Below are 17,438 nucleotides of genomic sequence, written 5' to 3'. Positions count from 1 at the left end.
TTGCTATGATTTTCCAGATTCATCATACATTTACTTGCATACTAAAATACAGCAGTCAATTGTCACCTGTTTGCAAACAGAAAACATCCATAAAAACAAAAAAATGTTCATATAATACAACAAAAAAATCAAAAGAACAAACAAGATAACCAAATATATTAACAAGAAAATTGTAAATCACAACTTATTTGGTAATCAAGATTTGAACATCTTTCACATCTCCACCATTCCATGGCACTTCAAACTTCAAAACTCCATCATTCCTCCATTCAAATTCAACAATCTCACCATCCAACACAACTTTCTCAGGCTTCACACTTGAATAGGCCAAGAACCTCCCTGCTCCCTTAATCTTCACCAAACAAACTATGTTCTTCGCCTCGATTTTCTGCTTCACAAGCTCAATCGCTCCACCACTGTTCAACATGTTCTCGAGTCCAACTCCAGCAAACTTGATCTCACCATCCGACTCTAAAACAGGTGCAATCATCGCAATCTCAAACAATGATGGCTCTAGAGTGATCTCCAGTTTCTCACTGGCCTTCATTAGATGAAGATTCCCAGCCTTGTGTAGATAAACAACAAACATTCCATTCTTTCTGTAATCAATAGTACAGTCTTCCTGCTCCCACTCCACGTCGTTTGGGGAGAGATAACCCGACATCGTCTTGTAGCACTCTGGGTAAGCCCTGCACCTATGCTCCTCAGGGTACCATCCAGCTCCCTGGCAGTTGAACACTCCAATCACCCCTCCAAACTACATTAGTAATAATAAAATACGACAGTTCAGTGACAAAGCCAGAAATTTTACTAAAAACAGAGAGAGAAAAAAAAGTATAAAAGCATGATCACACCTTGTTTAGATTCCACAATTTAAGCAGGGTTTTGCCATCAAAGAGAGGGTTCTCAAAGAGGCAATCCCTAGTTGGAAGTGCATAATGCTGGCATCTTAGTATGGTCCCATCAGGCAAAACTAGCTTCCTAAGGAGATCCAAGTCATGGCGGCCGACTTTATCACTGACATAGACCGGGCCACCACAGATGGCACGGGAGGCCGCATGGAACTCTGCACAAATATGATCTGATTGGAACATATCCCAATCAGGTCGAACAAACTGACCTTGCCACAAGCTGTTGTAGCTACAATGTACCATATGGACACCTTGGAGCCAATACACTCCCATCGGGTCGCCATTAGGGTCCTCGAACCAAAAGTCATCGCCTGTAAAGTCAAGCCGGTTAACTAAATATTGAACCACCATCTACTCTGAATGTTTAAAGACAAGATATTTACCAACTCGAGCCATGGATATTTGGTTTGTGGCCAAGAAGAAGAAGTCGTTGCATTGCTCCATGCTAGCAATTAGGCCTGTCCCATTGAAATTTTTTCTTAGAGATTTGGTTAGGCCATCATAGTATGCCTTGGCTAGCTTCACTCGTCCACCATGGTCTTCACTCACATACTCCAACGTCTAATCACGAACACAAACTTTTAGAAAAGAATCGAAACCAATTTCATCAACGTGCATGTTACTTGTGTTAATGAAATGAAATACGAGACGGAAATATGATTCAAAATATAGGATTTAGTGAGAAAAATATTGTCAACTAACATCTATGAAATAAAGTTTAACTTGGGAAATATGTATTCTTGGAGAAGAACTTCTTTTTAAAATTGATTCTTACATGAAAAATTCCCCATTGACATTATTAGTGTGATTATTAGTGTGATAGAGAGAGTAGTAAACATGAGATTGTGTCTTTGAAAGTTTGGTGGAAGGCAATAAAAATATTGTTCCAAAATAAAAAATAAAATTTCAGTTTTGGTGCCAATAATAGCAAAAAATCAAATGAATATTTGTGATCATACAGTGATACAAAAATATTATAATTAAATATTATATGGTATCAAGCTTACCAGATATTTTTACTCTGCACTTCACAATTGTAGGCTGCTGAGATCTCTTTAAGCTGTAACACACTGCTGGCTTATAGACTTTTTATTCCCCTATTAGTAATATATATATCGATGATGATGGTGGTGATAATACTAAATGATCCTAAACATTTGAAATATTCTAGTGATGCAATCTAAATCATAATACTTCACCATCTCAATTTCGTGATGCAAAATTAAGTAGAATCTCTCAAAAAAAAGCTTACACAATTGATGTACTTATGAGTTATGACAATTGCTAGGGCTATAAAAGAGTCTATCGCTAGGCACAGCTTGACTCGTTTACGGCCCTAAATAAGCATGATTTCGTACATATATAAAAGAAAAACATCGGCACTTACATGAATCACGTCGACTTTCACACCGGTAACGCCAGCATCGGCCAGGTAGGAGTGCATCGCCTCGTAAAAATCATCCGCCTTGTTCGGGTCAACGAGCCCGATCCCGCCCTTCTCGATCATCACAACAGCCAGGTCAAACATGGTCTTCACGCCCGCCTTTGCTGATGTCACCTTGCTATTTAAATGAGTGGTCCCAGGCCTAACCCCACCCCAGGCCCCACAAAGAGCATGCCACACATAAACATCATCCAAATTAGGAAACTCCCTTCTCAAATCCCCAATCAAAGCCTTCAAACCACCCGATTCGACTCCCTCCGGCGCCTCTAGATACTCGATGATTCTGGCCTCTGGGAGGCCAGAACCATCCTCCCCTGCCTCCTCGAGGGCCTTTTTCTTCTCGGCCAGTTCAACCATCTCTTTAAACATCCGGTCGTGCTCCTCTTGGTCGAACATGGGCGCGTTGGGACCTGTCAGCGCCCCTGTCCAATACTTTGCAAACTTATCGTTTTCTTTAAAACGATAAAGTTTGCAAAGCATCTGCGACCCAAGGCCCGTCAGGTCCTTGGAGTCGCGCAGGGGATCCTCGTGATCCATGTTGATGCTCTGCCATCCGTCGTCGATGATCAAGAACCTCACAGGGACCCCATTCTCTGCGAGGCTCTTGACCCCGTTCCACACCCCGACCGGCTCCACGGTCAGATAGAACGCGTCCCACGTACACCACCCGAAACAGTCTATAATCTTAGGCAATTGTTTCTCCTCCAACAACCTAAACGTACCTAAGTGGACTCGAACCGCCGCCATCGCCTCCCTCATGAGGTCGTACGGGTTGTCCCCAACGTGGAGGTAGGCGCATGAGGCGAAAGCTTTCGCCTTCACCTGCGTGGACCCGCTCTCCACGCAGAGGACGGCCTGGCCATCCGTCCCAGAATGGATGGCCGACCGGAATCCTCCCTCGATAAGAGGGAGGATCAACACATAGGAGTTGAGTTCCTCAACTTGTAAGATGATGAGCTGCGTCTCCATTTGGAGCTCTGAAGAGCTCGAACCGGTCCACATGGTGGACCACCATGTCTTGAACCGGAAAAGGCTTAGGAATTTCCGGTTCTTGAATTTGCCGATGGAGCAGAGGACTCTGTCGAGGGGCTCCTCGACAGAGAGGCCTATGAAGGCGCCGTTTTCGACGTTGGATTCGACTGATTTAAGGATGTTTTCAGGTGGGAGACGATCGTCGAAGTTGGGATAGCGATAAACTGAAGAGAGACTCGAAAGAGTTATGTTTTGTGGGACTTCAGAGAGGAGTGGAACTCCATCTACGGAGATTGCCCTGTCTGGAGACGGGGAGAATCTGCATGGTTCAGGTTTTCCTCTTCGGAAATAGCTTGAAATTTTTTCAAAAATCATGTTAGGTGGTGACATGATTTAGCTATGATTGAAAAAAAAAAGGTAAAGGGAATGTTGCTATTGAGTTTTTAAAAAAGGGGAAAGATTCTTGGAAGTGAAAAATTCACTGTAAGTAAGAGAGATGAATGATTTGATGAAATATTGTGGAAATTGATGGAGAGAAGAGGTTGGTTTGTTGGATTATTTATAGGCAAAATTGGGTGAGTGTGATTCTAGAGTGTTTGATGAAATTTGATCAATAGTGATGATAATAGATGGTGACATGGGCCTATCTATGATCGGATTTAATTAATATTGAAAATAAATTGTAGTCGTTGATTTATGAGTTTCTTTTATTTTCAATACAAATATTTATGTTTGATACTTCCATGAATCTGCAGAGTAGGATTGTTTTTATAAAATGAATATAGATTTTGTTTCTTAGCTCTTGCTTGGGCTGGTGGAGTTCTAGTATGAATCGGTTACTTCCCTCTCTCCATGAAATATTTTCTCATTTTGTTATTTTGGGTGTCTGCAATCAATTTTAAGTCTTGTTTACTTTTTTTTTTAATTTAAGGTAAGTTGGATCTTACCATTCAATTAAATAATTATTCTCAAACTCTATTATAAAACGATATATAAAAGTGAGTTTATATTCCACTAACTCATTTTCCATTTTTTTCACAAAATCAAATAAGTTTTTAAAATTCGTGTCGAATTAAATTGAGAATATAAATAATAGACATAGAGACTATTAAGTAGTAGAAGTATATAATTGATGATTGATTTAGAATAAGCATTGACAAATCTATATGGGAGTAATGGGTACAATTGTACCTTAAAACAAAGGCCAATAATATATTGAGATCTTCTTATAAACTACAATAGCCTAGTGATAAAGCACAACTTGTCAATCTAAAAGGTGAGTGTTTGATTTTGGTATGGAAGCATGAAATATAGATTTGTCTGCTCCAAACATAAGCATTCTAACGTTTGATCTTTCACTAACACTCCAAACACTTTTTAGGCTACGCCAATACTTCGTACTCCCTCCGTCCCAAGGATATGACCATTTCGTTGGACGGCTTAAGATTTTATGCAACTTTATTTTTTGTGTTAAGTAGACAAAATAAAGAAAGAGATTGAGAAATGAAGTAGAGATAAAAAAAATTCTATTTTTTGTAATTGGTCATCTTGGTTGGGACAAACCAAAGAGAAAAATTAGTCATCTTTGATAAGACGGGGGGAAGTATATACATACTCTAAACAATCATGTTGTTCCACTATATAGGTTGCAAATAGCTTTGTATTAATCTCATCGTCCTTAAAATAATACTTCGCCCGTCTCATTCTAAATAGAGCATTTTTTCGGTCAAAAAATTTTATGTAGTGTTATTTTGTAAGTTAAGTTGAGATAATAAAGCAAAAAAGAGGAGAAATGTAGATATAGTGATGTTCCATTTTTAGAAATGTGTCATTTAGAATGTGACATCTAAAAAAATATACTTGGAATGGGATGGAAGGAGTAAATATAGTTTGTTAAACACTAAATGCACTGCTTAGTTACAATATCGGTTCTTTTAGCAACATACTCCCTCCGTTCCATAGTAATAGGGGCGTTTTTCCATTTCCGTCCGTTCCATAGTAATAGAGTCATTTCCCTTTTTAGTAAAAGTCAACACATTTTTCCACACCTACTTTACTCTCTCTTACTTTTTTCTCTCTTCATCTCTCTACCTTTTTCATTTTCCACTTTATTCTCTATTTACTTAACTCACCTAACATAATTTTTCTTAATCTTCGTGCCGAAAAGTTTTGCCCCCATTACTATGGAACGGAGGGAGTACTTCGTCTAACTATTCTACGGTGAAATTCATATATTTATATCTTTAATTTGTATGCCACTCGAATTTTGGCAAATGAAATTCTGACAAGAAAAAGAATGTGTGTCATCCTATTCCTAGGAGAGTAGTTATTAAAGTGAAAGAGATTTTTCTCTATGAAAGTAGCACACTTTTGGGATTAAGATCATAAAGCATTTTGGAAATCCAAGAAATATTGGACACCTCAAAAAACAGTTATATGATTCCAGTGGTATATTCAGGTGGGGCCCCTTTATCAACACTTGGCACGCACCGATTGGGCTAGAGGATAATTTGGTCGGCGTAAGAAACTGCAACGCGGTTTAGCCGTTGTGGTTAGTTATATCGCTTTTGTCACTAATCAATTAAACTGACTAATTTGCCCTTTGTGCATTTGCCATTTGGTCGGTCTGAATTCCGGAAAATTGATATTAATAGTTAAATAATAATATATATGATCACAAATTAATTTAATGCAGTATGGTCCCAGGATTATATTAAAAGCTGAAGTTTTCAAGTTTTAATTCGAAAATAGACCAATGCTGATGTTAGCCAAAAAATTTAGTTATGCACGTAATGAGTAAATTCCTGCTTTACTGGTCAGATAATCTATATGTGCATTCTTGTGTTCTACTATGAAATTTATTATTTTAATACTATATTTAGGGTTCAGATTGGTAGCCCTAGTTAACGATAACAAGATAAAACTAAAACACAAGAATTGAAAATTACCAAAAAAATGGAATAGAAGATGTCAAGTGGTATAATTGATTTGTTGTGTGCAATAAATTTATTTTATATGATCAAATAAGAGAATTTAGCCCAAAAGACTAGTATGTTAAGAGAGAGAGTTCATTTAGTCTATAGACCACACCAGTAATTCTTATAACCGACGAGGAAATTAAGTCCGTAACATTCGACACTCATTTAAGGGACAACGCCCTTGTTGGTCTCGGTTGGTTCTTTGTCATGCCACCACTCCACCACTCTGAGTTCTCGTTGGTCACGTCGGATTCTGTCCGGCCACTACTCTGTGGGTCACCACTCCGAGTCGGCCCCAAACGTACTCGTTGGTCACGGCGAGTTCATTTCCTAGCCACCACTCAGAGTCGTTTGAGCTCTTAATAAAAGCACCAATTGATACATACCAAACATGAAAACTCAGACCTAAAGACTAGTCTGTTAAGAGAGAGATCATTTAGTTTATATAGACCACACCAATAGTTTTCACTATCAATATGGAAATTGAGTATGTAACAATATCCTAAAAAAATCTATTAATTCGATACAATTGCAGTTAATTAATTCCTACCTACCGCTATTAACTTATTTTTTTTCCCATTTTCTACACTTCTAGACATGGAGCAAAAGCAAATTCTGGACTAAAGTGTTTACTCCTACTAGTTAACAAGGCAATGTTAGATTTGTTCTGTTTTATTTTATTTTATTTTTTTTAATTGCCCAATAGTGATATCTACAGATTTCTAAGAACTTCTATGATCGGGTCTCACAGCCCATTATAGAAAATAAATTTTCCATGTGTCACTTACGTGGATACTAGCCAAGCCTTCCGCTCCCTCTTAAATTATTTTGGAAGAACTCTACGCCTCCAAATACAATACATTTTCTTTTTTTAAATATTTTATTCTAAATGATGAATTTTAAATATAAAAACATTTATTTTTTACTCTTTCTCATTTTTCTTATTCTATTCTCTCTACTTTATTTACAAAACAACATTATATAAAACTCCATGCCAAATTAAAAATATTCCACTTAAAATAAGACGGAGGAAATATTATGTATAATTTTTTTTATTTATTTATAACTATATTTGAGTGAGAGGTTCAATCACTATCTTAAATATTATACTCTTTCCATTTCATTATGATGAGAAGTTTTTTATTAGATACTATGATTTTGAAAAAATTATACTGTAGAGAAAGAACATAATTTAAGAGAAAATAAAGTACTCCACATGAAGAAATAGTAAGAAAAAATATATATAGTTAATTTAAATAAGTCGAGAGAAAATATAATACGAGAGCAAATAAAATATGAGAGAAGGAGAAAAACAAGAAAAATTAAATATATGGATTACTTTTTAAAATAATTCAACTATATTAGGATAATAAAAAAATAAGTTTTTATTTATTTTAATTATATATACATCTAATTAATGAGATTTGATGAGGTGACTAGATGGAAGAGGTTTCGAAGTGTTGCTCACAAAATGTAGCTCAACATATCAAATCTCTCTGATTAATATCTTGGCTTTGGATATACTGAATTAATTTGCACAGACCAAACTACTAATAACCATAGTATAACAAACTATGCCGATTGTCGGCAAACTAATAACCATAATATAACAAAATATGCCGTCAAACTAATAAGCATAACAAACAGCTTTATCAACATCGACAAAATGGGACTATATACCCACATTTATTTAGGTATGACATCAACTTAATAATACTACTTTGAATGAGAGTCAGTGTCTAGTTAATACATATTTGCAATCTTTTTCTAGTAAGTGTTTAAAGGTCCATTTATATCTAGAAAAATATTTTCTATACATTTTTATAATACATATACATCAATATACGAACTTGAGAAATACTCCAGCACATGGAACACCCTAATTCTATATAGAGTTGGCCGACCACCAACCTCACCGTTCTAAAGATAAGTTAAAAATGAAAATATTAATAAAAAAGTGAGTATCAAAAGTCTTTTTTTTATATAAAAAACGCCCTTTGTGGGCCGGGGTTTAGGCAGACCCCCTACCTGTGAATAAGCTCAAAATATAATGTTCCCAAAACATGATCTTAGCCCAAAAGTGACTAGGATCCAAAGACAAGAACATGAACATGCAAAATCAGATGTCCTACAAGCTGGGATCCTCCAAGCTATCAAGAGGAAAAGGAAGGACTAAATAAACAAAAGGAAGAGACGAAAATACAAAAAATCTAACAATCATGAGAGCGAGGTCAACCCAAATCTCTACGTCGGAAACGGAAGTTAGGATATCCCAGCTGGTCCATCCTAACCAGCGCCTTCAGATACCGAGGCGCAGAGATTGGATCATAGTAAGTAATGGCAGGTTTCTGAACCCCCTACCTGCAAGGAAGTCGGCAGCCTGGTTCCCTTTACTGTAGATGTGTGAGAACTGAACATGCTGCTGAGAAGTCATACTCCGGATCAAAGCCATGTGATGTCTAAGATCCGCAGCGCTAAGCTGTCCAGATGACAACAAGGTAACCAGAGCCGCTGAATCAAGCTCAATCCAAATGTGTGTCGAAAGCTCCATAGCCATCTCGAAACCTCGAATCAGAGCCAACAGCTCCGCCTCAAAGCTCGATGATGCGGCTATCGGAGCACAGAAGGCACGCAGAAGTCCTCCATCTGAACCTCGAAGCAATCCTCCCTCCCCCGCCTCCAGTGTCGATGTAGAGACGGCTGTTGTGGAATGAGATACAAGTCTTGCCGGACGAAATTACAATGGAAAATAAAGGAAATTACACGAAAAATATCGAACAAAAATACACGGAAAGGATTGTGGAAAGCGGTAAGCCGAGTCGAGGAGTCCTCTTTCCGCAAGACGAGATACGCCCCGATAGTGCTCACGGTTTGGCGTGTCGTCCCCAAAGATAAAATGGCTTCGTCTCTGAAGTAGCAACACCGCTAGCAGCAGAGCTCCGGCGAACGGGAGTGAGGCCGGGGCAGAGCTTCGACGGGAAGTTTATGCAGACAGGGAGAGAGCGTGTATGCAAAATGCTTGAGTATGTTGTGTCTAGAATGCAATGGATGCATTCCTATTTATAGGCCAAGTCCATCTGCAGGGCATTGATGGAGTCAACAACCATTATGTGTGTCAAGATGGCTTGACTGTAACCGCCGAGGGTTATTGACTGGTGCACTAGCCAGTGGGAGCTGAAGAGACACGACGCACCAGGACATGCTACACGACGGGATACACCATGGACCGACGGGTCCATCGGGGACCTTTTGTATCCCGTTATTCGTCGGGGTCCAGCGAGGACCTTTTAACTCCCGTTATGAGTCGGGGTCCAGCGGGGACCTTTTGACTCCCGTTGTGAGTCGGGGTCCAGCGGGACCTTTTAACTCCCGTTATGCGTCGGGGTCCGTGACGTGGACCAGGACCCGTCGGGGATAGCGTGGAGTTTGGGTTGGTCTAAAAAGAACAAGCGAGGCACGAACCACGCTCAACGACTAGCTCCAAAGAACAGCCCAAAGACCACCCAAAGACCAAGATCCAAGGTCCAAGGTACTCGGCACCCGGTGCACGGGGCACGGGTCACGGGACATGGTGCGCGGCTCGCAGGCGGGCGGCGGCGGGGCTCGTGTGCGCGCGTGTGTGCTCTGTCACCCGTCTTATTCCACGATAATTATTACACATGATAATTCATCTGATTAAATACTTCATCAAAGAAGTTTATCATCACCGATGTGCGCGCGTGTGGGCTCTGTCACCCTTAATCTTTTCACATAGCTCATTTCTAGCTTTATTGTGACCAACTTTAATACTCCCTCCGTCCCGCACTACTCGCACTTATTTACTTTTTGGACGTCCCAAGTTACTTGCACTCTTTCCATTTTTAGTAAAAATTTTCACCTACAGCCGTCATTTTTTACTTTCCTATACACTCATCCCTTAATCTCCGTGCCAAAAAGGAAAGGGGCGAGTAGCCCGGGACGGAGGGAGTATATTATTTCTCACTCACCGGGAATCGGATTTGAGAAAATGAATATACTACGGTCATCTACTCAGAACGTAGATCGATGTTATTGCATTTAATTTCACAAAATTAAATGTCTTGTAACATTTATTATTAGTAAAAAATCATTAGACCAAGCACGATTCCAACAATCCCCGCACATGAGTGGAAATTGTCAAATGCATATATATGCAGACACAAGCTCAACCCTCAAGAGGTATGTAAGCATAAGGATAGGTAGTTTTTGGCTTTGAACCATCCATAGTCAACATCATCGGATACACAGGCGGACTAGTAGCGTGATGCTTTGAACTATTCCTCCACGGCGTGCACCGAGACAATGATGTTAACACTTAAACACCTCAACCTCATCCGTTCTCACATTTTGTGTCTATTTCAGGCCTTGGACACCACTTTAGATTCATAAGTGTATTGTTTGAAGCGGCCCCACTTCACACTTACATAGGTGATTCCTCATTAAGTATCTTGTCATACTTAGTCTCCTTAAGAACTTCTTCTCAACGAGATCCTTTAGGGATCATTAAAAGTCATAGACTTAACCTCGCCTCATAGAAAAAAAAAAAAAAAAAAAAAAAAACCTCGCCACTAGGCAAGTTTTTCAACACTCTATTGTGCTCTAGGGAATAGATATAGATGAGTGTTTCACACGAACTCTCATAGCTTAGTTTTCCCATTGAACCAAGTTCTTGGGATCTCCAGTCATCATGGTTGGGTTACCACTATGACAATTCTTTAGTTTGTGAATTTCAAACTCATTCCCTATAGCAATTTATTCATTTGATCACGATTTAACCCTTTGGTTAGCGGATCCGCTAGATTATCCAATTACTTCACGTAGTCAATTGTAATCACCCATGTAGTGATCAAATGTCTCACGGTATTATGTCGTCGATGAATGTGTCGAGACTTACCATTGTACAAGCCAATGTTTACCCTCCCAATAGCGGCTTGGCTATCACAGTGAATTAACACTGGAGGCACGGACTTTGACCAACATGGAATATTTTCAAGGGAGTTTTTAAGCCATTCGGCTTCTTCCGCGGCTTTATCTAAAGCTATGAATTCAGATTCCATAGTGGATCGGACTATACATGTCTGTTTCGTGGATTTCCACGAGACAGCACCACCCCAATAGTAAAGACATGTCCACTTGTTGAAAGTGAGTCTTTGTTATCGGATATCCAATTTGCATCGTAGTACCCTTCAAGTACCGGGGGTATCTCGAAAAGTGTAGCCCATGATTTTGAGTATACTTGAGATATCTCAAAACTCTTACAAGAGCTTTCCAATGCTCTTTGCTTGGATTGCTCGTATAGCGGCTCAACTTGTTCACGGCGCAAGCAATATCAGGTCGAGTGCAATTAATAAGATACATAATGCATCCAATGACCTCTGCATAATCTTCTTGTGCAACGGGCTCACTCATGTTCTTGCTCAAGTGAACATTGAGCTCTATAGGCGTCTTAGCCGGGATGCCATCATAGGCTTTGAACCTCTTTAATACTTTCTCAACATAATGAGATTGTGTTTAATGTGATTCCTTCGGATGTTCTTAGAATTTTTCATTCTGAGTATTACATCGGCTAGACCCATATCCTTCATGTCGAAGTTTCTCTTCAACATGGTCTTCGTGTCGTTAATCACTTAGGTGTTACTACCCATGATTAACATATCATCAACGTAGAGACACACTATAACGTATACATTATCAGTGTTCTTAATGTAGACACATTTCTCACATTCGTTGATTTTAAATTCATTTGATAACATCACGTTATCAAATTTTAAGTGCCACTGCAACGGCGCTTGTTTCAATCCATAGAGGGATTTAACCAGCTTGCATACATTTTTCTCTTGTCCAGGTACTACAAAACCTTCAGGTTGTTCCATATAGATTTCATCTTCAAGGTCACCATTTAGAAACGCAGTCGATGAATCTCAAGATTGTGTACATCAGCAATCGCGAAAAGCACTCGAATTGATGTAATCCTCGTTACATGTGAGTAGGTATCGAAGAAATCGTACCCTTTCTTTTGCTTAAAGCCTTTGACTACCAGTCTAGCTTTGTACCTGTCCACTGTTCCATCGGCCTTAAACTTTCTTTTAAGGACTCATTTGCATCCTAAAGGTTTAGCACCTTCAGGTAGATCCACCAACACCCACGTGTGGTTTAGCAAAATTGAATTAATTTCGCTTTGAACAGCTTCTTTCCAATGCAACCCGTCTGGGCCAGCAAAGGCTACTTTTATTGATGTTGACTCTTCATCCAACATAAATGCAATATAGTCAGGACCAAATGTCTTTGGTGTTCTGACCCTGCTACCACGTCTTGGTACCGCATCGTTTGGATCATGCCTTGTTCTCTTGCGCAATTCAGGCTCTTCATCCACTGATTTAGAACTAGTAGCTTCATCCTCAATTCTCGTCTCAGAATTGGGTGCAATATTTTCCTTTTCTTTGCGAGGAAATATATTTTCAAAAAATACAGCATTTCTTGACTAGATTGTTGTTCCCACAGTCACAGTCGGTATTTCAGACTTGTGGACAACGAATCGATATGCACTACTATTAAGTGCATACCCAATAAAGATACAATCAACCATTTTAGGACCGATTGTAACTTCTTTGGGCGGAGGAACCATTACCTTAGCCAAACACCCCCACACTTTGAAGTATTTGTAAGATGTCTTCATTCCCTTCCACAGCTCATAAGGAGTAACGTCCTTACCTTTGCGTGGGATTTTGTTTAGGATGTAGTTGGCTGTCAAAACAGCTTCCCCCCACATGTTCTGGGGCATCCCTGAACTGATTAGTAACACATTCATCATCTCTGATTCTTGCGTTCTGCAATACCATTAGATTGTGGTGAATATGGTGCAGTCGTTTGGTGAATCATACCACTTGCGTTGCATAATTCCTCAAACGGGGCTACGTATTCACCCCCTCTATCACTTCGAATCATTTTGATTTTACATCCAAGTTGATTCTCGACTTCGTTCTTATAATTTTTGAACGCTTCTATTGCTTCGTCTTTACTTCTTAAAAGATAGACATAACAATATCGTGTGCAATCATCTATGAATGTGATAAAGTATTTTTTTACCACCTCTCGTTTGCACCAATTTTAAGTCACATATATCCGTGTAAATTAATTCAAGGGGTTTTGTGTTCCGTTCAACCGAATGAAACGGTAACTTAGTCATTTTCGCCTCAAGACAAGTTTCACATTTGTTTTGAGTTTCTACTTCATTTGCCTTTAGTAAATCTAAACTTACTAATCTTTTAATAGCATTTGGATTTACATGTCCCAATCTACTGTGCCACAAGTTAGAACACTCAGCCAAGTAAGAAGAAGTAGATGCGTTCTTATTATTAGCCAACGGCTTAGGGACATGTCGTACAGCTACACTAAGCTTGAAAAGTCCGTCGGTTATAAAGCCATTTCCGAGTGACTTTCCAAACTTGTACAAAGAAAACCTATCAGATTTAAATACAAGTTTAAACCCCTTATTCACTAGTATTGATCCTGACACTAGGTTCTTGCGGATGTCCGGCACGTGCAACACATCCTTCAAAGTGATGGTGACGTCGGACTTCATCACGAGAATCACGTCTCCAATGCCGAGGACTTGAGACGAGGCTTGATTCCCCATGTTGATTTTCCTCCCTTCAACAGCGGTGTAGGAGGCGAACTTGCTCTTATCGTCACATACGTGGGCAGTAGCTCCAGTGTCGATATACCAACCACCTTTGTTATCAACAAGGTTGACTTCTTCCGTGACCACAGCAACAAGGTCACTTTTATCCCAGTCTTTGAACTCTTTTTCAACAACGTGGGCAGCCGGCTTCTTCTTCGGCTTGCGGCAGTCCTTGGAAAAGTGGTCAGGTTTGCCACAGTTGTAGCAGTTGCCTTCAACCTTCCTCGCAGGCTGCTTCTTCTTGCCCTTGTCCTTTGCAATTGGACGGGAGCGTTTGTTGGAGGGATCATCCCGCTCCAACAGATTGGCCTTAGCAACAGGTGGGCCATGGCCCTTAGCCAAACCATCGCGTTTGCGCACGTCTGACTCGATGTGCAACTTCACGATCAAGTCTTCAAGATTCATCTCCTTTCGCTTGTGCTTAAGGTAGCTCTTGAAGTCCTTCCAGTCGGGTGGAAGTTTTTCAATGACCGTGCCCGCCGTGAAGGCTTCAGGCAGGGCCATTCCCTCGGCGGCGAGGTCGTGGATGATCAGCTGGAACTCTTGCACTTGGTCCATGATCGGTCGGGAGTCGACCATTTTGTAGTCTAAGTACTTAGCTATTACAAATTTCTTAGTACCCGCATCATCACTACAGTACTTCTTATCTAGCATTTCCCACACTTGTTTTGATGTGGGAATAGTACAATACACGTTATAGAGACTATCATCTAAAGCACTTAAAATAAAGTTTTTACAAAGATAGTCTCCTTTGCCCCAAGCGTCATACTCGACGTACATCTCGACACGTGCCTCGTCCTCGCTTGGCGGGGTTGGCTCGTTCTCCTTGAGGAAGTTCACGACGCCCAACATTGTTAGGTAGAACAATATTTTCTATTGCCATCTCTTGAAATCCGTTCCCGTGAACTTAGATGGCTTCTCGGCGGGTGGCATCATCCTTGGTGCCATTGGTGCCGAGTTTGTCCCGTGAAAGGGACCAAGTCTGTGGCCCCCGTAGGAGCTAACAATTGGGTGGGACACAGCGCCCCCCACAGTTGCGTGGAGCATGGAGGCCCCCGCATTTGTGCCAACCCTGAAGGATCCAGCAGCCGTGCCGACCCCGAAGGGTCCAGCACCTGTGCTGCCCCCGATGGAGCTAGCACCCGTGCCGACCCTCACCCGTGCTGACCCCGAAGGATCCAGCATCCGTGCTGCCCCCGAAGGAGCTAGCACCCGTGTTGACCCCGAAGGATCCAACACCCGTGCCGTGCTCGACGGCCCCGACACTCGACCCACTGAAGGATCCAATGGAACCACTGAAAGTGGAACCGACCGACCCACTCGAGGTGAATCTGGAAATCATCCCAAAGGTGTTGTCAAACACCCAAGGGGTTGTTGATGAAGAAGTTGTGAAGCCAGTAGTCGGAATCATCGTTATGTCCGATGACGTGTTGACGGGAGCGACGGGGGACACGGTGGATGGAACGGTGGTAGCGGCAGTAGACGGGTCAGTCGACATCTCCAAGCAAAGGTGTTGATTTAAGTTCAAGTGGTGTGTAAACTCCTTTAGTGACAAGAATATCTCGTCTTGCGATTGTTGTGGAATGAGATACAAGTCTTGTCGGACGAAATTACAATGGAAAATAAAGGAAATTACAAATATTGAACAAAAATACACAGAAAGGATTGTGGAAAGCGGTAAGCCGAGTCGAGGAGTCCTCTTTCCGCAAGACGAGATACGCCCCGGTAGTGCTCACGGTTTGGCGTGTCATCCCCAAAGATAAAATGGCTTCGTCTCTGAAGTAGCAGCACCGCTAGCAGCAGAGCTCCGGCGAATGGGAGTGAGGCGGTGGTAGAGCTTCGACGGGAAGTTTATGCAGAGAGGGAGAAAGCATGTATGCAAAATGCTTGAGTATGTTGTGTCTAGAATGCAATGGATGCATGCCTATGTATAGGTCAAGTCCACCCGCAGGGCATTGATGGAGTCAACAGACATTATGTGTGCCATGATGGATTGGCTGTAACCGCCGGGGGTTATTGACTGGTGCACTAGCCAGTGGGAGCTGAAGAGACACGACGCACCTGGACATGCTACACGACGGGATACACCATGGACCGACTGGTGCACAAGGCACAAGGCACCAGGCACCCGGTGCACGGGTCACGGGTCACGGGACACGGTGCGCGGTGCACGACTTGCGGCTCGCGGGTCGCAGGCGGGCGGCGGTGGCGCGCGTGTGCGCGCGTGTGGGCTCTGTCACCCTTCTTATTCCACGATAATTATTACACATGATAATTCATCTGATTAAATACTTCATCAAAGAAGTTTATCATCCCCAATGTGGGATAATTAACACCTAGTTAATTAATCCCTTAGTCTTTTCACATAGCTCATTTCTAGCTTTATTGTGACCAACTTTAATATATTATTTTTCACTCACCGGGAATCGGATTTGAGAAAATGAATATACTACGGTCATCTACTCGGAATGTAGATCGACGTTATTGCATTTAATTTCACCAAATTAAATGTCTTATAACATTTATTATTAGTCAAAAATCAATAGACCAAGCACTATTCCAACAACAGCATTGTCAGTGTTTAGCTTCACCCAAGGGGCATCAGGGGGATACCATAGGACCATGAGTGACCGCAGAATACGCTGTCTAGGGGAGAAAGGCATGAAATCAACCGACGGCAAACATCCCCTCCAGTAGGTCGGGGTGATCTTGCCGGCCAAAACAAGCAATCAAACTATATGTGACTATAGAAGCAATCAAACATAAACCCCACCGTCCACAAATGGAAGATTGAATTCTGACCATATACATATAATATCAGTAGCATTTTTTTCAATCCTTCCAACAACTTCTGCGATTTGACACTCTTTTAAAGTCCATTTTATTAATGTACTATTATCACGCCCGTGCGATGCACGGGTCATTTTAATTTCTTCATATTTATTTCATTATGCGAAATAAAATTTGTGAAATGATAAACAAAAGAATATTCGACATTCTCTTACTTTGGATTATACTTTTTCAATCACATTAACCCCACATTGCCACAAGAGTGCGTTTAAATGCTAACTTTTCTTTAAAATGTCAATACGATCACATTAAAATTTCAACACATATTTGTGCTGACATTTTAATAAATTGTCTTGACATTTCAATGTCAGATTAAAATTAAAAAGCATTTTAATTCTGTGAAAATATGAATTAATTGTTGAGTTATAACTGCAGGAGTAAGTTTACATTACAGTAATGTAAGATTGTATTGGTGAGACACTTCATAGTCGAGCTTCATTTTATTGCAATATAGTGACCATATACACTAAAAACTCAAACCTTGAAACCTAAATCCTAAACCCTTAACTTTAAAATATACTCATCATGACCAACAAATGAACCAAATATCAATAAAATTCTCCCTCTGCCCTAGTTCAATTTTA

The 17,438-nt window shown here is 40.7% G+C and overlaps 1 protein-coding gene across 1 annotated transcript; it reads right to left on the bottom strand.

The window, feature by feature from the left end:
- Positions 1–9: 9 nt before the first annotated feature.
- On the bottom strand, positions 10–3,836 carry LOC121796059 (stachyose synthase-like). The gene is made up of 4 exons (XM_042194773.1): positions 2,299–3,836; positions 1,295–1,472; positions 855–1,222; positions 10–757 (listed from the first exon to the last, which is right to left on the bottom strand). Exons 1-4 carry the CDS (start codon positions 3,715–3,717, stop codon positions 185–187), a joined length of 2,538 nt encoding a protein of 845 aa, XP_042050707.1. The 5' UTR covers positions 3,718–3,836; the 3' UTR covers positions 10–184.
- Positions 3,837–17,438: the final 13,602 nt, after the last annotated feature.

The sequence above is a fragment of the Salvia splendens genome, chromosome 3 (genome assembly GCF_004379255.2).
Source record: "Salvia splendens isolate huo1 chromosome 3, SspV2, whole genome shotgun sequence".
Taxonomy (NCBI): Eukaryota; Viridiplantae; Streptophyta; class Magnoliopsida; order Lamiales; family Lamiaceae; genus Salvia; species Salvia splendens.
Note: the sequence above shows the minus strand (reverse complement) of the source record. Positions and strands in the feature narration are given on the sequence as shown.

Coding starts and splice junctions, on each gene's coding strand:
- LOC121796059 (XM_042194773.1), bottom strand. CDS start 3,717: ATGTCACCACCTAACATGATTTTTGAAAAAATTTCAAGCTATTTCCGA. Junction 1,223..1,294: donor AATATCCATGGCTCGAGTTG/GTAAATATCTTG, acceptor TTGACTTTACAG/GCGATGACTTTTGGTTCGAG. Junction 758..854: donor AATTGTGGAATCTAAACAAG/GTGTGATCATGC, acceptor TTACTAATGTAG/TTTGGAGGGGTGATTGGAGT.